At 40.1% G+C, this 23,702-nt stretch overlaps 2 protein-coding genes across 5 annotated transcripts; one reads left to right on the forward strand and one right to left on the reverse strand.

Annotated features, from left to right (window-relative positions):
• The first annotated feature begins 2,470 nt into the window (after positions 1–2,470).
• LOC115580668 (myelin expression factor 2-like) lies at positions 2,471–14,257 on the forward strand. 3 transcript variants are annotated; one of them, XM_030415245.1, is made up of 18 exons: positions 2,505–2,636; positions 4,632–4,712; positions 4,818–5,020; positions 5,731–5,783; positions 6,779–6,786; positions 6,891–6,984; positions 7,794–7,985; positions 8,076–8,229; positions 8,314–8,363; positions 8,460–8,520; positions 9,715–9,822; positions 10,453–10,497; positions 10,605–10,718; positions 10,843–10,938; positions 11,100–11,159; positions 13,108–13,286; positions 13,676–13,727; positions 13,870–14,257. In XM_030415245.1, the coding sequence occupies exons 3-18, from the start codon at positions 4,981–4,983 to the stop codon at positions 14,031–14,033; spliced, it is 1,470 nt and encodes a 489-aa protein (XP_030271105.1). In that variant the 5' UTR covers positions 2,505–2,636; positions 4,632–4,712; positions 4,818–4,980; the 3' UTR covers positions 14,034–14,257. The 3 variants fall into 3 exon arrangements, with proteins under 3 accessions (XP_030271103.1, XP_030271104.1, XP_030271105.1); XM_030415243.1 differs by lacking the exon at positions 4,632–4,712 and having other exon boundaries at positions 2,471–2,636; XM_030415244.1 differs by lacking the exons at positions 4,632–4,712; positions 11,100–11,159 and having other exon boundaries at positions 2,471–2,636.
• Positions 14,258–15,125: 868 nt separating this feature from the next.
• Positions 15,126–23,186, reverse strand: LOC115579962 (sodium/potassium/calcium exchanger 5-like). 2 transcript variants are annotated; one of them, XM_030413738.1, is made up of 9 exons: positions 22,856–23,186; positions 22,372–22,551; positions 20,633–20,716; positions 20,290–20,393; positions 20,054–20,154; positions 17,997–18,280; positions 17,710–17,919; positions 15,936–16,037; positions 15,126–15,852 (listed from the first exon to the last, which is right to left on the reverse strand). In XM_030413738.1, exons 1-9 carry the CDS (start codon positions 23,010–23,012, stop codon positions 15,530–15,532), a joined length of 1,545 nt encoding a protein of 514 aa, XP_030269598.1. In that variant the 5' UTR covers positions 23,013–23,186; the 3' UTR covers positions 15,126–15,529. The 2 variants fall into 2 exon arrangements, with proteins under 2 accessions (XP_030269598.1, XP_030269599.1); XM_030413739.1 differs by having other exon boundaries at positions 15,530–15,852; positions 17,710–17,916.
• Between the last annotated feature and the right edge of the window lie 516 nt (positions 23,187–23,702).

Here is a 23,702-nt window from a genome sequence, read left to right on the forward strand (position 1 = left end):
TCTCTTTGGAAAATGTCTCAATAAACTAGCGATGGCCACATCAGATGCATGCTAGTTAGGACCAGGTTTGTATTGTATTATTCTGTGGTATTCACACTATAAATAAACAAAAAATTGTGAGAAAAAAAATTGAGGAAACTTTATAAATGTATTTAGTCAATAATGACGATGTTAAAAACAGACAGAAATAGTGTCAGTCAGTCTTCCTTTATATGGTGAGGTTCAAGGGGGAACCAATTTTTAAAAGCCAATGGTGTCATTATTCTACAGCCGTTGTGTTGTGCAAACATTTACTTCATAATGCAAAGTTAAAGCTAAACAAAAGCTTGTCAATCATGAGTTTCCAATTTGACTATATTGATGGTTGAGAAAGAGTGAAGTAACTTTTTTGACCGTGTCTTTCTTCGGTGTGTTGTAAAGACAACTTCATGTCTCTTCAAGTAAATCACATTTTAGTCAGGAGTGTTTGCGAGAGGATCTTTTAGTAACTACTTTGAAAAATCATATCTATTGACCTAATCTGGTTCTACCAAAAAACTAACTAATATAAATCTGACTTTAAACTTTTGTCACAGCAGTGACAAAAAAGTCACACTTTTGATGGCTTCAACATTAACTCAGTGCATCTCAATGTGAACTGTTTGTTCTTTGTCAGAGAACTGAGGTTATGAAGTTATACTCCAGCTGTCTTAATGTGAATTGTGCAACACTAATCTGCTGGATGTATGCTGACCATCAAGGAAGTGTACTGTCATTTTACTGACCTGATTTTTTTATTGACAGAGTATAAAATGCTCTGTACATAAAGTTAAAGGTTAACTTCACAGCTATGCTACAGGTCAACCTTATCCATGTTGTAACTGGAACTTGTTGCAATCTGTCTTTAATCACACCTGACTTGTCATCGGTATCTGTTCCTGGATGGAGTGAAAATGTATGTACCTCCGGGTGTTAGCTTGCACCATTTGTTGAACTTGTGGCTTTAAAGTGCAACCCAAAAATGTCAGTATGTGATAAGACACTTCCCCATACGATAGCAAACATCTGGGCTGGAGAAGCTCACCTGAAGATGCACTGAGGGTTCTGATTCTGATGCAATTAAAGTCGGACTCTGCAGATCTACGGTGTGAATTACCGCAACTGTAAAATGTGGCTTACATTGTCTGCACCCCCCTCCTATTATCAGTACTTTATCCATAAGCCTCACACTTTACCATTGACCTTTTATGCTTGTTTTCTAGAAAGCCTTGCTTCGAATTATTGTTCATGTGTACACACGTATGCTAGGTGTGTAAACGATACTATTATGCAGCATAGAACTAACACCATTATCAAAAGGTACAAAAATGTTTTGGCCTTAAAGGATAAATTCAACCCAAAACATCCAGTCTTTATCTACATGCAGCTCATGCAGACATGATGTGCATTAATGCTTAAAGCTTAGCAGCTTATTTTGTCTTAAAAAAGGTTGTAAATAACACCTTTTCAAATAGATTTGATATAAGGGCCCTCAGAGGCGTGTCTTATGCCAGACAAGATGTGTGGAGCAAACAAGTCCCCATGTACTTCACTTGTTTAGGAGAATCTGCAAGCAGACTGTGAAGCTCCAGAGATGTTTTTTGGAAGACAAAACTTCACCCAAACTTCCATCGGCATGACTGAAGTTTCATTTTTGTTCCTGTTCCTTCAAGCTCAAAACGTCCTTGTCCTCGTTAGTCAAAAAACTTTAATCAATTGGGAGCTGGACGAAGTTTTTTTTTTGTCTGACAGGAATTCAATCAGCTTTATGTGATACTGAGAAGTGTTTTGTTTTGTTATGGCTGTGGAATCTGCTGCACAGGCCTGCTGAGCACACTCTCTACAAATGTTAAAGCATATTGTATAAAGAAAATGAAATTATTCTTCCAGCAGAGCAAAAGTGCATCAATCAATAGTTTCAGGAATGATGAATTGGCTTGGCTCATTCTGCACTCTATTATTAGCATAACAACATTTGCAGAGTATTCAGGGACTCACTGGTTCTAGCAGATACTTCAAATGCTCTGTCTTTGTCTTGTGCATCAATCAGACTGCTGTAGTGGGCTGCACATGTCTGGATTTTGGTTTCTAGGTCTGGTTCTGTTCAGAAGCACGAATATGCATCCATCAGAGGGGTCACTCTCTGCGCACAGGTACAAGGTTGCTCGCTTGCTAAACCCTGGAAGTGTCGACTCACCTCAGATCAATCATGTGGACATTCTTTTAAAGTGGTCCCAATTATATCTGCGCTCATTCCTCGACTGTAATCTTCTCTATTCAGCCTAGCAACATCTCCCAAATCTCGCGTTGGAGGCGCACAGCTCCACTGGTCCCTGTGCTACACACTCCAGGACGGTAGGTGGACTAACAGCAGGTGTTGCAATCCGCCAAAAAAAAAAAAAAAAGAAAAAGAAACGCACAGAAGAAGAAGAAGAAGCCTCCTCACTGCACATTTGAACTGCGTAGAGACAGGGGCATCTTGCGTTGTGTTGGGCAAACAGAATCAACATGGCAGATGTTGCAAGCCTTGATGAGGAGCCAAAGCAAGAGGAATCTACTGCATCCGTCAAGTCCGAAACCGAGGACACGTCCGAGGAGACACCTAATGGCGTGAAAACGTGAGTGAAGACGATGCATTGTTCAGTCCGTCCCGTCTGTGCAGCCGTTAGCTAGCTTAGCTAAGATGGAGTCCTGTGATGCTAGCTATTGTTAGCCAAGAAGCCTCTGTCATCTGTTAACAAACACCGTGGCCGCTAATTACCTGTGATATTAACTCCACGTGCAGCTATCTTGACGTCTAAAGCATGCTGTGTAACTTCTAGCTGGAGTCTCATAACTGCTCTCTCGACAAAGCTAACCACCGTGTAATGGCTCAGCCTGACTGGGCGCTAATGTCGATAACGTTAGTATTAACGCTAAATGCAGAAATGAAACTCACGTGAATTAATAGGGTTGGACCTCTCTTTACACTTTACCTTAAGTGATACTCAATAAGGCTTCACTCGATCTCAGATAACATCAGCTAGCATTAGCATCCCTGTTATTCTCATTCAGATTTGACGTTAGGTTGCACTGAGTTAAGCTACCAATTAGCTGCGATGCTAACGTTACACCGTAAAATAGTCTTAATATATAAACGACACTGGTCACCTTAATTATTTTAGCAAATGATTAAATATTTGTCCTGTACATCAGTCATAAGTACAATTTTTATATATGAGTCACAAATCATCATAAATTATGTTTTTGTGATTCAAGCAGTGGAGCTAGTAGTTGTTGTTGTTTTTTTTTTTTTTTTATAAGAGCCAATATGTAGTTTTGGAGAAGAAATTCAAAATCATAATTAATGGATTAATTATTTTATTTTTTTCTGCTCTAAGAGGAAAAGAAGGTCCCCAGTACACTGTTTGAAGCTAGTAAGGTGTCAGGGTCCGCCACACGTAAAGAAAGTATGATATTCTGTGCTCCTTTAAGGTCAGTTTGTTTGTTCAGTCATAAAAACAAAGAGTTTCTATTATTTAAACTTTAATGTATAAAAACGATGAAGATCTCTCTCTTCTAATTTAAAATGTCTTCCCCAAATTACGTAGTGCACCTTTAACTTCAGAGTTAGGTATTCTGAATGGAAAACAAGTATCCACCTGTCTGTTGAATGTTATGTATCCTGATACTACACCTAATTGTTGGGGAAAGGTCAATTGTTCATGAATTAATCTGCCTTCACACTCACAGGAACCTAAAGGTGTCACAGAGTTGTCATAGAAGTGTAGTAGTTTTGATTTTGTTATGTTGCCTGATAACTAGGCCCTGTGCTCAACTGATACTGGATTTTTAGGATGATGTTGAGGATGTAAAGAAATAAATAAATCTGATATTGATATATTGGTATATTCACAGATGTTTTTGCAGCAATCCCTCAAACATTGATGACAAATGGGAAGTGGATATTTTAAAGATTATGAATCAACTTTCTTGTCTAAAATTACATCAGTCTGCTGGAAGGGTAAACTTCTTTGGAAAAATAAGAATTGGAAAATTCCCTAAGACCCTTTTCAGCAGCACATGATGTAAAAACGGAAGTTTTCCTATTGGGCTGTATTGGACAACATAGCCAAGACTGATATATTTGCTACAGGACATTTATATCCAACCAACATCTCAGTCGGTTGGGCTCTCCAAATAACCTTTTTGACAAATTTTTCTCAAGGTAAGAAGTATCATCAATGTGACGTCAACACCCCAGTTACACCTGGTTTTAAAAAGGGGTCTTTACCTGGACAATACATATTTTAGTCATGCACCTGATACTCAGCTTTGCTACTTGCTCTCAACATTTTGAACCAATATTTTTGTTCGCTGAAAACTGTCACGTTGTGTATGGATACTTACACGTTGTGTGAAATGCATTTACACCTACCTGACATTTTAAGTGCTATATTGTAGGCAACAAGACTTGTTTCAGTTTCTTTCAACTCTCATCCAAAGGCTTCTTCAGTTCTGAGATCGAAACACAATGCAGATCAGACGACCTCAAGACATGGTCAGGCAGATCTGATCGAATCCTACATATTTACACGTTTTTTCTTTATCTGGATAACTTGTTCCCAATACAGATTGCATTTTAATACCAGGTGTATGTGAGGTGCTGTTGAGCTGTCCTACTCATTCTGTGTGGGAGAAAGTGTTGCTTACAGGTGAAGAAAATGCTAAGCACACGATGAGTACCTGCTATTTCTCACACAATTATTGACAGGTCTGTTAGATGTGTTATCTGACTCGCAGCTTTGTGCATTTTGTAGGGATGCTGAAGAAACTAAGCCCCCTAAAGAAAAGCATGATGGTAAAGAGAAGTCGTCTGGGAGCCGACGAGGAAACCGTTACCATCCCTACAAAGACAAACACAGTGGAGAAAAGAAGGGTGCTCATAGGAACCGGGTGTTCATCAGCAATATCCCCTATGATATGAAGTGGCAGGCAATAAAAGATCTAATGCGTGAGAAAGGTAATGTCCCCAGCTCATTAGAACTTCTTGAGCCTTTTTCTTTTGTTACCAGATGGAGCATCCTGCTTCTATCAGTAGTCATTTAGTTTGTAGCTTTCTCTGGTTAGTAGGGAACCAACATAGTGTGATATTAGGTCATTGGAGTTTCAATAAATTCTTTTTGGATGGACACCAATTTAGTTTGGGCTGATATCTCTGTGAGAAAAGGAAGATGAACCTAGTTACATTGTCACTTGTTTTATGGCATTGTCAGCTCCAAAATGTAACCTCAAACCATCAGTAGAATTGATTGTTGAATGATTTTGTTGCATTTGTTGAAAGGTGAATCTTGATAACATGAATGAAATATTGAACTGTTTTTACTCTCTGAATTATGGGGGTTTTAAGAAGCCTTTTTGAAAGGTCAACGGACAGTTTAAACCTTTCAACTGCTATGAATGGAATCTGTTGACAAACTGATCATGTTGAAGTCTTTTGAATTTCCCAGGTTTAACGTAGCTGTGTTTCTCTCTGGCCTTGGCCTTTGGGTGTCTCAGTCACTGCCCAGAAAGGCATGGTGTTGTCTGGTGGGATGTTGGTCTGGGCTGACTGTTGATCATTAATGGGACATTTCCATCAGTAGCGGCATTGCCAAGGCCACCGGCGACTTGAAGACTTGGTGACTTAAATTCCTTTGTTCTTGGTATTTTTCCTTTGTATGTCTCATGTAGTTGGTGAGGTTACATACGTGGAGCTCTTTAAGGATGCAGAAGGAAAGTCAAGGGTAAGTGATGTGGCCAACTTGCTGCACGAGGTTTTAAATGCCCTCAGCAGGCTCTTATTAATCCAGTGCTCTTATAGGTTCTGATCCTTTGGGTCTTACCAAGTTACTGAACTGGAGATACTGCAGGTTGTGTTTAGAGCCTGATAGATGGCTAATGATTGATATTCATTTGAAAGGGAGATGTCCTGTTGATTTTTTGGAAAGTAGCCCAATGAACTCTTTAAGAGTACACTTTGCTTTTGTTGTTGTTATTTCAATTGGTGTTAAAGTTTGTTTGTTTGGCCATTTTCCAAAGGGAAATGTGGGTTGTGTGATTTGTCTCATTGATTGACCCTCATGGCTCAAAATCATATTTTGAAATTTTGTTATATGACACAGCTCTCTCTTCAAAGGAACAAAACGGTCTTCAAAGATCCTGTAATGTTTTTTTATTGGTATGTTTTATACAAATGGCAAAAATGCATATTATAGATGCAAAGGTGGACCACACGTTTTTTTCTTTATTGCAGTCCTAAAACTGGTTCATCCCAAAATGTAAATTTTTATATGCATTTTTTTTTCTTTTTTTAAATCTTGCACCTTGGTATTTGTGTCCAGTTCAAAACAATACAATGTTTCAGTTAAATTACAATGTGCAGGTATCTTTTAGTGTCACATGTCTTTAACAAAACCTGTTTTTAACCAAATGTACACCATTATTGTTAATTTGTTTTCAAACAGTTAATTGTAAATGCTGCTTCAGATAATGGTAAATAATCTGTTTCTTATTAGTGTTTTTAACTTGTTTGCAGTAGACTTAAACACAACCAACAACCTGCTGGCTGAAGCCGGTGGGCAAGATATGGCCAACATGCACTATTGAAAATACTACAAGCATGTTGTTGAATTAGATTTATAATGTTCTCGTGTTTTGATTTGATTCTAACTGTATTTTGTTCACTCCCTCAACTTTGGATGTGTGCGCTACTTGAACTCCTATGATGCCCCCTGGTTAGGGCTGTGGGTAAGAAACGGCCTCACTTTCTCAAGCATAGACCTTCTTTTTTTTGTAATCATGCACTTGCGTGGACTCTTCTGATTCTGACTCATTTCTCCCTGATTCAACAGTGTGGTGGAGTTCAAAGATGAGGAGTTTGTGAAGAAGGCGATAGAAACTATGAATAAGCATGACCTGAGTGGAAGGCCACTGAACATCAAGGAGGTGAGAACAGCTTTACTTTTAAAAGATTGCAGCTAAACTGAATTATTTTTTGTATTTTTATCTACCAAAATCACAAATTTTCTTTTACTACTTTTTTGAGCTTCTTGGAGTAAATGAAATGGGGTTTTCTCTGTTAATTTAGATGCACCTTTCCTCAGAGTAGCAGCAGATTTCAGTTTTGTTTTTGCATTACTGCCTCACTGTGATGGTCCAGATTTTGAATAGTAAATAATGAACACATTGAGAAACAAACTACAAGACATATTATAAATGTCTTATCTACTATGTGTACGACTTAAGAAAAGGTTTTTCCAGATTTAGTTTTTTTTGAAAGTGTTTGATGTAATACACATTTTTCACCTGCTTTCGGAAAAAAATGATGGAACAAATATGAGGAGAGAAAACAGAAACTGCCAAAAACTTTTTTTTTCACCTGTATTTGCAGCTGGAAAGTTCAGACACAATACTTCCTTTGACAGATGGTTATACATTTCGGTTTTGTCTTTGACATTGAGCTGATGCATTTTTTTTACATTGCTTATGGATTTTCTGTATATTTGATCTATTCAAGGTCTGAGAAATGTGTTAGTGGTCACAAATCATTGTGGCATTTATTACAACAGAGTATATCTTTTTAGTGAAATGGACCCTGGAATACCCCCAGATAACACACTCACACACTGTGGAATAGCATTGTACAGTTGTTAGTGGACAATGATTACCTGATTGATTCCTTTTTGATACCTGATAATTCTCTTGATTTGGCTGCCCAGAAGTAAACTGTAATGTAATGTAATTCTTATTTTAAGGACCCTGATGGTGAACATGCTCGGCGTGTGCTTCAGCGCATGGGAGGAGGTCAGCAGGGAGGTCGCGGGCAGGACATGGGGCCTGGCGGGATGAACATCCCGCCCTCCATTGCCAACAACCCCAACATCCCACCTGACGTCATCCATGCTCTGCAGGCCGGACGACTTGGCAACACAGTGTTTGTGGCCAATGTGAGGACACAGTCATAAACAATTTCTTACTGTCGCTAGTCATGATTAGTCTTGTTGATTAAAAATGGTCGTGTCCTTGTTGTTTTTCAGCTGGATTTCAAAGTGGGCTGGAAGAAGTTGAAGGAGGTGTTTGGCATGGCAGGTGTGGTGAAACGAGCAGATGTCAAGGAAGATAAAGACGGAAAGAGTCGTGGGATGGGAACAGTGACTTTCGAGCAGTCGCTGGAGGCTGTGCAGGCCATTTGTATCCTTCAAAACTGAACACTAAAATAGAAAAATCAATGCTTTACAATTTAACTGTGACCCTTCTCCTTGACTCTGGACTCAGCCATGTTCAATGGACAGATGCTTTTTGACAGACAGATGCATGTTAAAATGGTATGTTATTTCTATTCATTATACAACTTAAGCTGTACAGGATGAGAGGATGAATTTTGTTCATGAACTACATTGATGAACTTTTGTGTTTTATAGGATGAGAAATCTCTTCCCCCTGATGATTTCCGTCAAGTAGAAAAATCACCTCAGTTACCACGTGAGTACACTGACAGTATACAGTTGTTAAATCAAACTAGTATCTATAGTGATATGATCTGTGAATTGTATACATCACTAACATTGTCAGTGTAGGAGGTATGATACCCACTGGTAAAAAATGACTTGTGAATAAAATGACTTAAATGATTTACAGTGATGTTTACAAGACCTAGATATGTTGCTGAAGCTGTATGCCAAAGAAATAGATTTTAAGCAGCTTGCAGCGTTCTTTTCCTACCTGGTAGGAGAGCTTTTGGTAGTTTGATGTTTTCTGTCACCTGCATGGTGCTTCATGCTTGGACATGATAAAAGAGGTTGTGATCGATACATCGGTTAGATATTAAGAGACTTGCATGAGAAGGAATTCTTCAGCGTTTATTTAAATTGCAGGTTTTTGGTGAAAACACTTGTATCAAAAGACAGTCAAGTGGAGTTGGAGTATGTGCCCTCTCCATGGTGTGCTTGTTTATTAATGGAATGGACAAAAGTCTGATGTCTGCACTGAATGTTAAGGCATGTTGCACTGAAATAGGATATGGAAATACTGCACAAATTAAAACTGTATGATACATGGGTGGATACATGACGTGTTATACTGAAAGGCAATGTCTTTATACGTTTTAATGTAAAGTATGCTTTAAGCCAGGTCTGCCCAAAGTGGGGCCCTTGGGGCAAATTTCATGAGGTCTAATTCGGCCCACCAGATGTTCTAGTGGAAGTAATGAATTTAAACGTGGATTCATTTATGCCCTTTAATACTTTGTGAGGTAATAATGCTTTCTAAAATATGTAGGGCAGCTACTATGTAATCATTTTTGAGTGACACTGTCAGGAAGTCAGTTAAGGGGACCTCAGATTTAGTACAATTTTCTGGAAAAATAACAGTACAAAACAAAAGGTGTTTGCTTTTGGCTCATGGCCCCCCATTTAATTTTAGTTTTGGCCCTCCAAGGGAAAATGTTGCACCCTTGCTCTAAGCAGTACATCTTGCTTTAGAATTGGTGCTTTGCACTTGCATTAAAGGATTATAAAATGAAATGTCTTTGCACATTTCTTTTTTAAGAAACATCAGTATTATGTTCTGGGGAAAATCTGTTACGAAGACTGTCAGTAACATCAGCGATTATTTATTCAGCTTTGTTTTCATTTTTCTGTGGTGTGTAATCATTTTTTTCTTCTTGTTTCTGTGTAGGTGGTCTAGGTGGTATTGGCATGGGACTGGGGCCAGGAGGGCAGCCTATTAATGCCAACCGTCTTAGTGGAGGTGGAGGAGGTGGAATGGGCTCCATGGGGCCTGGAGGTGAGTCACCTCAACTGAAGAAAACAATGTCTTCAGTTGTGTTTGTGCAGAAAATGCTCACATGTGCTGCTACAGTACATTACATACAATGAAATGAAAGAAAACGTTTATCAAAGATAAATCGGGTACATCTCCACTAGCTGGTCATCACATGAGCAGCACAAGGAAACACTAATCAACAACTCTGAACATCATTCTGTAATAATATACCAGCCAGACTTATGTACACAGTTAATGTGTAAACCATTAAACCATCAAGTGTTGGCTGACATTTTCACAGCTCATCTTTTGTCCCTGCAGCAGTGGGTTTAAGAGAGCAGTGTCACTCGGATGTGACCTACATTTGATCTGAAAGCACCTTTTTACTGTATTTGAAAATCAGACGGCAAATGGTGTCTTTCCATGAAAATATATATATATATATATATATATATATATATATATATATATACATAAATACATATATATATATATATATATTTATATATATATATATATATATATATATATATATATATATATATATATATATATATATATATATATATAAATATAAATAAATGGACCCATTTGATGTAAATGAATATAATGTGTGTTTTACCGTGATCTGACTGACCTATTCTGCCACAGGTATGGATGTTCCAGGTTGTGGTGGAATGAACAGACTTGGAGGAGGTAAGGTTTTTGAAGGCTTATGAGTTTTCCCTTTGAAAGCCGCCATCATCATCTCTTTGTGGAGGAAATGAGAGACCTTGGTTTAAACTTGGTGCTGCATCTGACAGGGATGAGTGGAGGTGGAGGAGGTGGCGGCGGCGGCGGCTTCGGGGGCATGGACACCATGGGCAACATGGGCGGCTTTGGAGGGAGAGACATGGCACCAGTTGGCAGGATGGGAGGTAAGAGACCGCATTCACTCCTCCTGGGTAGACGTTTGTTCTGGGATGTTATTCTGTAAATGGGGAGATGAACCTTTGTGCTGTCACTATCTTAAATCTAAGGTTACATTTTTTTCCTGTTGAGATATGTACCGGTCAGGGATGGGTGGAATGGATCGGGACTTTGGCCACAGTGACATGTCAATGAATCGAGGATTTGGGGATTCTTTTGGTGGAATGGGTGAGTGATACTTCCGTCATAGGATTTCATGCAAGTTCAGGGGTTGCTTTTTGTCCTCCTGTGGTGGTCTGTCTACTGGCTGACTGATTCTGTGTTTGGCGGTGTTACGTTATTGTGTTATGGTTTAATCTAATCCGCACTAACTCGCTTTATCTTTTTAGGTGGTGGCTTTGGAGGAGGCATGGGCAGTGGTGGCATGGGGCACATGGGGACTGGATTAGGTACATAAAATATTCTGTCCACTATTTTTCTAAAGCTGTAAAACATCAATTCATCCCTGAGGTGCATATCACCTTTGGGGGTACAGCTCTAGCAGATTCATGGGGCCTCTTTTATTACTGGTGACTCTTGAACGTTTGTATCCTTAATTGTTTCTTGAGAGCGATAATACAGCCTATTATGCAAAAGTCCGAATTTGTGGACCATGGTGCAGAAAGTCATTGTGTGTCATGCCTTGGTGAATAGGTAATAAGGAGGGCCAGATGTTTGAGAGAATGTCCTTTTTTCAGATGACCTCCGTACTAACATTGTCCTTAAACAGAACATGAAGTCCCGTACACTGGTGTATGATGCATACTTCAGTTGGATCAACAGTGATTCACATTGGGACAGACAGTGTGCATGATGTTGTGCCCACAGTTGCAATGGAAAAGCTATTTACCATGCGGTGTTTTAAATTGAAGTTCCTCAAAGCCCTCCAGCAGTTTACTTCATAATAATGTGGCGAAAGCGGTCTGCATTGATTCATGAATTAATATAGATTGATATGGTTCTTGCAGTATCTGCTGTCCACAGCTGCTTTTTACTAGAGCTGCAATGAAAACAAAATTAATCACCAGCTACTTTTACAATCAACTGATCAGTTTGATTAATATAAAGGAAAATATAATAAGAATAAAATATAAAGTCAAAATTCTCTGACTCCAGCTACTTAAATGTGGATATTTTCTGGTCTCTTTCTTCTGTGACAGTAAACTGAATGTCTTTGGGTTGTGGCCAAAAACAGACATTTGAGGACAACATCTTGGTCTTTGGGAAACATTGATCAAAATCTTTCCCCATTTTCTACCATTTACTGATCAAACCGCTAATTGGAAAAAAAAAAACGTCACACTGGCAGTGAAAATAATAGTTGCAGCCCTAGCTTATACTGAATTGAAAGCCATTTGGAAGGAGCAGGACAGCTGTGTCGACAAATCTGCAGCCTCCCGTAAGAAGTATTGCACCAGAGCTCAGTGCCATCATGTTTACCCCGATTTTAATCACGTGAGAATGATACCACGCTGCTGCAGAACAGGCCCAAACAATTATACACACATCAGAGTGGGCGGTTAAAAAATTGGCACATCAGTTTATAGCATCTAATCAATTCAGTCGGTCATTGCACCCTGACTGAATTGCTTCTCATGTTTTGTTCGTAAAAGCACAACACTGTTGTTACATTTGATGATATGTGATGCAGTAGATTTAAAACAGAAAATGTTGGATTGATGTGGGCATAAAACAACAGCATTTTTATTTAGGATTTTTAATCATTAACAGGAGAAATAGACAGAATTATGTTGCTTTGTGTTCTCATCATCTAGAAAACGGTAGGAATTCATTCAATATCATTTGTTTCCATTTGTTGAGCAATTGTTGTCATGCCTACCTGTGAGTAATGAGACCAGTGATGTCATTGACAGAGGGTTTATTTCAGTTGCTGCATCCACTGCCTTCTGCTTTTTTGCATTTGACGCTGCACACTTGAATGGGGTGGAGCACGGAGTGGAAAATAGTAGACTTCTTTGTTGAGTTTGTGATTTAAGAAAACAAACTTGTCCAAAGTCTGCCTTTGTGTAAACAATGTCACAGTGACATTGGGCTCTCTGACAGCTCATGTTCTGATTTAATGGAATATTAATATAGTTTAACAGTGTTTATTCATTAATCTAGGTCAGTGACATGTCACTGGACTAGACTAATGAAGAGCTATTTGTCATTGTGAAAGGTAGTGTAATGTTAGTGTATGGCAGTTTCAATATGGAAATATTGTCTTAGAATGCCCTTAATATAAATCTGTCACCAGCTACAATAACCTCTATAAACAAACCTGTTCAGTACATGAGTTTAAGTTGTTTAATTGTGTGTGTGTGTGTGTGTGTCTGTGTGTGTCTGTGTTGATTGCAGGTGGTGGAATGGGCAGCATGTCGATGGACCGGATGGGCTCCGGTTTTGACCGGATGGGCATGTCGGGCATGGACATGAACCGTGGCTTTGGTGGCTACGGAGGCGGGGGCCACATGGGTGGAGGCATGTCTGACAGAGGCTCCGGCTCCAAAGGAGGCTGTCAGATCTTTGTGCGAAATGTAAGTGTGTGCTGGATATGTGACAGCTATGCTAGTACAGAGAATTGGAAGCATATCAAATTGGATTGGAGTGACGGAGCCACTTAATGACTATTTTTCTAATGTTTCTCAAAGCGTTTATGCTCAAGTATAGATTGAGGTTTTATTGGGACTCAGCCCATGCTTGTTATGTATCAGTGTAAATGATAATGATGCTGTAAATGAGTTTTTTATGATCTGGTTGTTTAGCGGAATTTGCTGATGCGGTACTTTACAGTAGACTTAAGCTGTTGTCTAAGCATTATAAGCTTTTTATGACATATTTGTTTGACATACTTTATCTTCATCTAGCCTCAAATATACTCATGTTGTCAAATGTATTGACTGAATTTGTTTCTTCTGTGTTGCAGCTGTCCTATGATCTGACATGGCAAAAGCTGAAAGAGAAGTTCAGTCACTGCGGTATGTCTTCAACTTCAGAATGAATTAATCAGAATGCATTAAATCTTAATTGCTGACAGATTTTTTGACAGATTTAACGCTCATCAGCACTTTGTGAAACACTGGTTTTAGAAATCTCATCTCTCATTCTTGTTCACTGCAGGCCAGGTAATGTTCGCAGAGATCAAGATGGAGAACGGGAAGTCAAAGGGCTGTGGAACTGTGAGATTCGACTCTCCAGAGAGCGCCGAGAAAGCCTGCAGGATGATGAATGGAACCAAGATCAATGGGCGAGAGGTGGACGTCCGCATCGATCGCAACGCCTAGAGCTTTTGTAGAAGTCCTGCTAACACACTTCCACATTCAGCCCTTTTGCCAATGATCTTTTGTTTTGTTTTAAAAACACAGTTACTTCATATCTCCATGTGTCCACAGTTTGATTTTTTTTCTTTTTGTTTATATATACTACATAGCTCTTTTATTCTGTTTTGTAAACCCTTTTTAATTTGTTGGGCAGTTTATTTGAACAAATAAACTTCTTAATTTTTAAACCTGGTGGTTGTAAAGTCTTGTGGGATCAAAGTCTGGAGGTTGTTCTTCGCATTGTGTAAACTGAGCCTGAAGTGATCATCTATTAAGCATTGTTGCTCAACACTGCCGTACAGTGGCTTCCAGGAGGTGGGGAAATTCCACATTAATGACGAAAGCAGCAGCAGTTGGAACAAAGTAAGAGCAGAGGTTTTTAGGTGTGGTGTAGAGCTGCAACAAGTAATTCATTAGTTGTTAAACATTACATCGAAGGACAACTATTTTGATAAGTGATCAGCTTGAGTCTTTTTAAAGGGAAAGTCTAAATTTCAGCATTTTCTGGTTTCTTTACTCTATGACAGTAAAAAGATTTTGGGTTATGGATAAACCAAGACATTTAAGGATGTCATCTTGGTCTTTAAAATGTCAGAAAACGGGGAAAACTGTCAGTGTTTCCCAAACAACTAAACGATTGATTAAGAAAATGATCAACATTGACTATAAAGTGATCATTCAGCTCTAGTATGGTGTCCTACATTAATCACAGGAAGCTATCGTATGTCCCAGATCTCTGATTGTTGGTAGTTTTGTCTCACCTTGGACTAGAAAGTTACTCGATTTTAGTGCGTTGATACAAATCTAAGAGTGGATCAGTGTCTCAAGTCCATATAAGCTGTGCTGTAAGCTGTCAACACATGTAATTACTTCTTACTTTCTAGATAAGAAAAGACACGTGGAAAAGTTCTTTGTCTTTTTTGCTCTTTCCCCGTTCCTGTTTGCAAACAGTAAGGACTTATAAAAGGGCTCATAAAACCTTATCAGTGCTGCGTAGATGGTGCCTCTTTGTCCCCACTCACCCACCGACCTAAAAGGAAGGACAAGGCCACATGATTATGGTTGACACCTTTTTTTTATTACTTGACTCTGACCAATCAATTCTGGATTTATCTGAACTGCAGTTACTCCTGTGGTGGCACATTTTCTGTTTATGGTTATTGTGTAAGACAGAAGACACCTCAGAGCTTGATAACGGGTCTTCTTCATATATGGTGTCTGGGCTGACGGCTGCACAAACACAAGAGAGTGATCTTTGGCACATTTCCACTTTTAGTGACATATATAGTGTCATCCTCGTCATGAGATGTGACCAGCACACGTCTATCATGGCACAGTATCTTTAACGTTATGTAAAGGGGACCAAACCTCCTTGGTTTGACATTCTAGGCTTGACACTTGTGTTTTTGTACTGTTGTTAGTCTCAGAGGATGTGGCTTCAGTCCTCGGGGAGTCAGATCTCAGTCACTGCAAAGTCTTACGGGATTATTCCCAATAATCCCCAGCTCATACAGAATGGAAAGAGTTGCAAAGATGATGTAGCAGATGAGAGAAATGATTCCCAACTTCCAGTCCAACTTCCATCCGTTAATGTGAACGGATACAAAAAGGAAGACGATGGAAAGGAGGAGCGTGCAGGAAATGAAGACCAGCCCAGAGCTGTTGACCTCCACGGGGTTGTTTGTGTCCACAAAGGCAGTCTTGATGAACCAGGGCAGGCCCAGGCAGAGCATGTCGAAAACATTAGAGCCCACAATGTTGGACATGGCCATGTCAGCTTTCCCTGATGAACAGAAAACATGTTTACATACTGGGTTTAAACCCGCATTCACACAGAACACCTCAGCATGTGACTCTGATGTTTACCTTCTCTGGCCACCATCACACTGGCCACAGTGTCAGGTATACTGGTCCCAGCAGCGAGCAGAGTGAGTCCCATAACTGTATCAGGGATGCCGAGAGTCTCACCTGCATAAACATAACAGCAGTGAGCTTAAGAAGAAGAAGAAGAATTTTCTCAACCCATAAAAGCTTCATCCCTCAGTTTATCACAAACATGGGTATACAAGGTGTTCACCTGACAGGACAAAGCTGCACTTTCCACCACTGCATAATGGCAACCACAAATATCAGAGTCTGCCTCCTCCAACAACATCAAGCAAGTAAAGACCATCAGCTGATACAGACTGTTGTTACAGGGTTAATAACTAATCACTGGAGGCAGGATTCCCCCAGCAGAGCCCGACCACTGGAGATAATCTCAGTAAGTCACCTATTTAGCTCTGTAGAATTTCTGCGCATTTGAGAAGATACAGGTATAACATTCTATGTTTCAGACAATATTTAACTGTTTAGTTATATGTACTGTAAATCTTTTCTCCTCCACTATGTTCTGGTGACAGATCTGTGCGTCTGGTGGCAATCTCTGAAACCATTGACCCCTGACTCTTGGGACGAAGGCTTATCGGTGCTGCACTTCCGGTGTAGCTGGGATATAACTGGATAACGACCATACTATATGGGCCGAAGACTGGGCCGAAGACTTTATTTTCTGTGCATCAGTCATATTTTTCAATCTGATTTGCAACTTCAGACATGAAGATGGAGTTGCTGAAAAATGGATTCTGTGATTGATTTAAATGCAAAGATCGATAAGGATTGGACAGTCTCCCACTAGTGCCAGGCATGTGGGCGACTCCTGCACATCAGGAGCAATATTCATTTATCTCATATAAATGTACACAATGATGGAACTGCTCCCAGTGGCTGCTTCTGGTCCAGTTCAGCGTTCAGGGTCGACTTCTACATTTCTTTATGTGTGTAATATGTGTGTAATCCTTGAGTGTACACTTCTTGTCATGTCACTATAAACTCTTCCAGTTATCAAATGTGTAAGTACATAAACTCTGTGTCCTCAGTGGTAGCTTTGATTCTGATTGGTGGACATTGTGGGAAAAACTCCTTTCAGCTCCACTGGAGTCCAAATTTGAACCTCATATTTTGAAACCAACACTTCCTATGAATCATTACATCCTGCATGTGCGCTGTAACAAGTTTTCTGAATCACGAATTGTACCTGCTCGGTCCCAGGCCTGCTCTTACACAAGCCTTAACTCTCCTCGCATGTGAGTCTATCTGACGACGACGGGATAATAATCTCATTATACTTCAGTAGACCTGCCACCATCACATGATGACGCTGCCCTTTTGACCTGATCCTAGGTCAGTTTTACAGTTTACATCTCTGTTGTGGATGGGTGGGGGTAAAGCTGTTATTGGACCCATGCCTGCGGGCCGCTCTGTATGTACACGCACGGCTCACATGACGGTGTTTCCCTCAGGCTGAAGCAGGCTGTAATCCTGCTGCAGCTCGGCAGGCACATGGCCCACTGGAGCTACAATAACCCCCCTCTTAACTTTCCAGGACAATGGCATCTCAGGAATTAGCCAGCAGACCAACATGTGATTCTACTCTGCGAATGAGGCATTTCTTCTCACAAGGTTCAAACACTTGTGATCCACAGAGGCTCTATAACCCAGTGAGCCGCGCCTGAATTCCACCTGCAACTCAACTGCAGAGACCAAGTAATGAACTGATTCTAACACGAGCTCATCACGTAGAGTTCAGCAATGATCTTACCGACCACGGTGACCATCCACACTAGTATGTATGTGAACCCCGAGATCCAGACGGCTGACATGAGGAAGGTTATCATGAACCATTTCTTCCAGAACCTTCTCCTGCAGTCAGGTATGGTCAGGAAGAGCAGAGTGATGATGGGCAAGGAGAGAACCCAGAAGATCCGTTTCATGTCGCTCTCCGGCACAGCAAACACACTTTTATGCTCTGCTGGATGAAACATATTCCTGAGCAGGTTCTTAAAACATCATCTGGGGGTCATATAGGTGGAAACATACTGAAAATACCTTCAGGAATCTCATTGAGGCCGTGCAGGCTGAGGGACAGGTGAGAGTATCCCGAGTCGTCCTGGAAGATCCCGCTGTCTGTTCTGGACCGACTGCTGACCCGCAGACTGGTGACGTCGTTCCAGCCCATCAGAGGCTGCGTCTCCGTCTTTTCGCCGGATCCTTTACCCAGACAGGTGCAGCAGGGGCTCAGCTTCCTCAGGACAAACTCACTGATACGAAGGTCGAAGCACAGGACTATGATGTAGACGACGTAGACCATCAGCAGACAGGCAGCGTCGTACCTGCAGGCACATTTGACAAACAGTTTGAGCATTACGATCAATTTGATGACATACCAATGCACTTTTTTCAGTTCCAATTGTACTTTGTTTTTTTTGGATTTTGTTTTAAAAGTGATGGGGAGTGATTGTTTTATCCAGGAAATGAAGTAATAAATAAGTTTGAATACAATAATTACTTTTTTGTTTAATTACATTTATTTCACTTATAATTATTTCAGTTATAATATAAATATAATTCATTTTCTACATTTTGAACCAGTTACATAAAAACTGCAGGTGAGACTGCAGAATCTGTGTGAGGGCAAGAGACTTGAACTTGGGACTCGACTTGACACAACCTTTGACTTGACTTCCGTAAGAAAAAATGACTTGGGATTTACTTGAGACTCGACCAAAAGACTTGACTCACATGCTACAAAATGTCAGAAAATTGTGAAAAATGTTGATCCATGTTTCCCAAAGCCCAAGATGGCTACTTCAAATGTCTGTCGTTCACAACCCGAAGATATTGAGTTTACTGCCACAGAGGAGGAAAGAAGGCAGTGTAATTTGACTTTTTTCAGTATTCAATTATCAAAATAGTGTAATTAAATTATAGGTCAATGCTAATTAATTCAATAACTAAAATATCTCCAACCAAAGGACTCAGTTACAGACGTATGTTCACAGTCACAACTAGTACGTCTAACTCTTATAAAGACTGGGAGTCATACACATCTGGGGAATACTTGATATCTTTATAGAACACTTTAATTACTTTCCGTTCCGTTTTCTTTTCCACTTATCCATGAGGGTCGCAGGATGTTGCCGCTTTTTTCCCCCCTAAGGGGTTGCGGGGCTTACTGGGGCCAAATCCAATTTTACTCTATGGGCGTAACTTTAATTACTGATTAAGTTATTAATTTGTGCGGCAACATTTGACTATTGGCTTAAAACTGCATTATAACATATAGTAATTTTTTTAATAGGGGAGTCGAGCTTGTGGATCAGTAGTCGATGTGAGAGGAAGGAACCACTTCAGTAAAGTCCACTTAGTGAGCTGTTGTCGTGGCTTTTGACCAAAATCCCACGGCCTTCAGAGAGTACAACTTTATCATCTGACCTACGTACAGGACCTTGGTCATGTGATAACATCTGAGCAAGTCTCTCGGGAAGGCTGTGGAATTCAGTCAAAAGCTCTTGCAGTATCTAATCAAATGGACCTTGCTTTAAGAAAATTTACACCAGAAGTCATACAGTTTAATAAATGACCTCAGAGAGTGTTGTTTATGTTGCCATTTTAATTGCCATGTGCAAGAATCATTGGATGAGGAGACAATTTTGGAGCTGTTGTCACACTTTTTGTTTTTATGACAGTTTGGTTTTGTTTTCTTTTAATTTCCCTGGAAAAAAATGTAGTCCATCTTTACGAGATTCTGTATCTAAATCATAATAAAGCTGTGCTCTTTATCAGCTCATCCTGTGTTCCAATTAAACTAAATTAATTCCATTGCACATGAAAATCTTTCCTAAACACCGAGTGCTACTGCAGTCACTGCGTTTATGATGCGATGTAGGATTTAATGGACATTTACTGCTCTGCACACTGTAATAAACGCCAGTGACTCACTATCATACAGTTGTTTTGTGGTCTATTTATGTGTTTTGTTTTTGGTGTCACAAGACGCAGGATGACTTTGTGTTTTTATAACCACCTCTCATGTAGGCGGTGGAAGGTCTGAAGATCAAGTAACTATATCCTGCCATTGTGTTAGTACAAACAAGCACACTCACCAGTACACCTTGTTATCTGAAATGATGGCAATAACAGCAGAGACACTGATGCCATATGCCAGGCAGTCTCTGAACAGTGGCCAACAGCTTAATCGCCCTGCCTGTAAAACAAAAATACACCGTTTACAGCTTAAACGACACAGTGCATACAATGATTCTCCTGCTTTGACCCACAAAAGGTAATAATGTATCTACAAGTTGGGTAATCCTCATCTGAATATGGTGTCAGACTGTACCATAGAGGCCAAGAGTCCACATGCAGCACAGATTCCCAGCAGGTTGTAGACTGCCGATCCCACAATGGTGCTGACCCCGATGTCGCCCTTTGTCACGAACACACCTGAGGCACGTGAAGAGCACATGTTGGCTTTGAGGAAAGGGACAATGTGGACGCATTGATGAAAATAATCAAGTGCCGAGAGAAGGATTGCCCTAATAACAGGCCACAGTCCCTCTCTGTTCCCAGATGGCGGTGAAGTCACAGTTCATCAGGCCAGGACAGTGACCCTGATGATGCTGCTGCTGCTGTCATCAGCACCAACATAACTGGTTGCAATTATTCTATTAAAGCATGATTACCCAGAAAGGCTGTGACCAGTTCTGGTGCAGAGCTCCCAGCTGCCATAAACGTGGCTCCGGCTACATCCTGAGACAGTCCCAGACCTGAGAGGAAGACACCAAACAACAACAATACACCACTGTTTACATGGGTGGACAAAATAATAGAGACATCTGAAGATAAGTTGTCCAACTGAACAACCAAAACCTCAAAAGCAAAAACAATTAACAGTCACCAAAGCTTACCAATAAGGTTGTATTCATTGTAGGGCTGTGTCTAATGTATGAAATATATTATGACACAGGTATGTTATTCATCCACCCAAGATACTTATTACCGGCTACTCAATTATTCAATTAGTCAGTCAAGAGTTTAGATAGTTGAAAAAATGTTCATTCATTTATTCGAGCAAAAATGATGAATATATCTACACTGTGACAGTTTGTTGAGTTTTTACTTTTTAACCCAAGTATATTTGGGTTTTGGTCGACTAGTTTGTCAAAACAAGATATTTGAAGATTGTTCACTATTTTATAGACTTTCCAGAGGCTGAACAAAGAATGGGTAAATTGAGTGTAGTGTTAGAATAATCGATGACGAAGGTACACACACTGTAAAGAGTAGACACAGAGCTGAAGCACCACAACCACAGCCAGGTGAACATTAAGTTCAGTCATTACAATCCAACTAAACAAACCCATATTATATATACAGGTTATATATTCACATGTATGTATTCTTGAAAGTCTGATACCATTGTTGAAGTCTAATATATAACTATAATATCTGTTGTAGTGGAAGGCATACTAAGATCTTATATACTTGAGTAACAGCTTTAGAAATACTCTGATACAAGTAAAAGTCCAACATTTCAAATTTCACTCAAGTGAAAGTTCATAAGTCTTATCGTTAAAACGTAAGCACATGAAGTAAGGACTCGCTGTGCAGAAGGGTCTATTTCACAATGATGCATCAATGTGGACCAATTCCTATTTATTTCTATTTACACATAGTACTTTTCAAACCGCTGGGTAACTTGTAGAGCCCGACCAATTCCAAGATTTTTGAGGCTAGTGTCGACCTAGATATTGGTGAGTTAAAAAAAATTCTGATATCACTATATTGACTGATATGTGCACATTGTTTGCAATGATCCTTGTGACAGAGACATGTCACAGAGGCATGATATTCAACATGAATTAACATTAATAAACTTCAGACTGACATCAGTGCACTAATAGAATGAACTTTCATATCAGAGGAAAATACATGTCAGTACAGATATATCCGTTATAGGTTTGATAATATCAGCTAACGGATATCAGTCTACTCCAGCAGATTGTGAACCTCCTCCTGAGGATCAGTAAAGTCCTATATGTAATCCTGTTAATTTTTATTTGTTGAGTGCATTTTGCAGCATTAATATGATTCTGGAAAGTAACTGGCCACTTACCGTATGTTGTCAAATACATTTAGTGGAGCAGAAAAGGACAATTCCTGTGTCTAAAATGTAGCATGAGTGGAAGCATGAAGTAGCAGAAAATGGCGATACTCAAGTGAAGTGCAAATACTTCCAAACTATACCTAAATGTACTTACTTACTCTCTACCACAAAATATCTGTGCTTTTAAATACAACAAATACAATTATAAAACCACTGCAAAATAACTTTTAACCTCAATTTTCCATCACTTATCAAAATAGCAGTGGCCTATAGTTGACGATGCACTGATGATGAAAGGTATTTCACATTACTTACGGTCACTGATTACTTCCAAGGAGGGCAGAAAGTAATCATCGCAGACTATGGACACAGCCAGCAGCATGTAGAAGATGATCATGAAATAAATGACGAGCCCTCCATCCTTCCTCTCCTGCACCGTGAAGAAACCGCCGGGAAACTCTGAGGACTGTGGAGAGATGCACTCTGTCTCATTCTCTGAAACACACACACACACACACACACACACACAGAACATCACTGACAAAATCCGTGAAACCACCCCAAAAACAAGCATCTTGTTGCTGGAGACAGTTTGAATTGTTCACGGCAGTTTCACGGTGATTCGTGCCCATCAGGCATGAGCATTAACAGAGCAGACACAGGGCCAACACCAAAATGAGCCGTGGCATTCATAATAATGATGCCTTAAAATCAGATTATAATAACAAAACAAACCTACTGAGGACTTTCATCAGATTCAAAACACCACAAACAAAGACACACACACTCCATGTCTTACCCAGAGCCCGTCGCACCCTGGCAGAGTGAGTCCCCTCAGCTGATTCTGCTGCAAATGACACAAGATGGACGCTGCAGTACAAGAATAATACAAATCCTAGAAAGTAAGGTATGAAATCTTTCCTCTTCTTTCTCTGCAGAGCTGCCACCTTATTCATTGTCAATGCAGTCAGTGGAGTGGAATTAGCAATCACTTCTCCAGGGAGGCATGCAGTGTGTTTCTTCAGCCTGACAAGCTTGCAAAAGATTAAATGTGAGCTGAAGCTGCCTGTGAGCGCTGCATCTACCACTACACTACACTACAAGCTGCACTACAAGCTGCACACAGAGAGATTATTTGGGGGGAGAGAGCATCTTTTAAGGTCCAGCAGGAATGGGGGGTTGGGGGGGGGGGGGGGGGGCGGGGGAGTCATCACGAGTTGCGAGTCATTCCAGCCTACTCGAACACCCTCCGGCCTGAGGCGCATCAGGGGAGGATTTAAGAATGAAGCCACACAAACGCTCAGCTGTAACGACTTCACACGTGGAAAATTGGTTGTTTCTTCGCTGCTAACAGAATTACAACACACATTACATGCCTGTCAAATATAACACCGGGTAAAAGCAGGCCTAAAGTTGCGCAGGTCAAATCAAAATAAAGTACAGAGTGGACCTCCATTAGTGTCAGGAATAGAGTTTGTCATTCAGCAGTTCATTTACACATGTTGATACAAAGCCGTCGATTTTGGGCCTGTGGTATGAAGACATACATGAAGGATAACATGTGACAACGTCATCTCAATGTAATGGTCCACTTACTTTGTCCCCTGGAGCTGTCATCAGGATATTAAATATAAGGCAAACAAGCA

Source organism: Sparus aurata, chromosome 4 (assembly GCF_900880675.1).
Source record: "Sparus aurata chromosome 4, fSpaAur1.1, whole genome shotgun sequence".
Lineage (NCBI taxonomy): Eukaryota > Metazoa > Chordata > Actinopteri > Spariformes > Sparidae > Sparus > Sparus aurata.

Excerpts from the sequence above, each read along its gene's own strand:
- LOC115580668 (XM_030415243.1), top strand. The coding sequence starts at position 2,527 with ATGGCAGATGTTGCAAGCCTTGATGAGGAGCCAAAGCAAGAGGAATCT. Across the intron at positions 8,230-8,313 it reads GGAGGCTGTGCAGGCCATTT|CCATGTTCAATGGACAGATG; the intron begins GTATCCTTCAAA and ends CTCTGGACTCAG. Across the intron at positions 8,521-9,714 it reads AAAATCACCTCAGTTACCAC|GTGGTCTAGGTGGTATTGGC; the intron begins GTGAGTACACTG and ends GTTTCTGTGTAG.
- LOC115579962 (XM_030413738.1), bottom strand. The coding sequence starts at position 23,012 with ATGAATAAGGTGGCAGCTCTGCAGAGAAAGAAGAGGAAAGATTTCATA. Across the intron at positions 20,394-20,632 it reads ACTGGTCACAGCCTTTCTGG|GTGTGTTCGTGACAAAGGGC; the intron begins GTAATCATGCTT and ends CACGTGCCTCAG. Across the intron at positions 15,853-15,935 it reads TGTGATGGTGGCCAGAGAAG|GGAAAGCTGACATGGCCATG; the intron begins GTAAACATCAGA and ends TCTGTTCATCAG.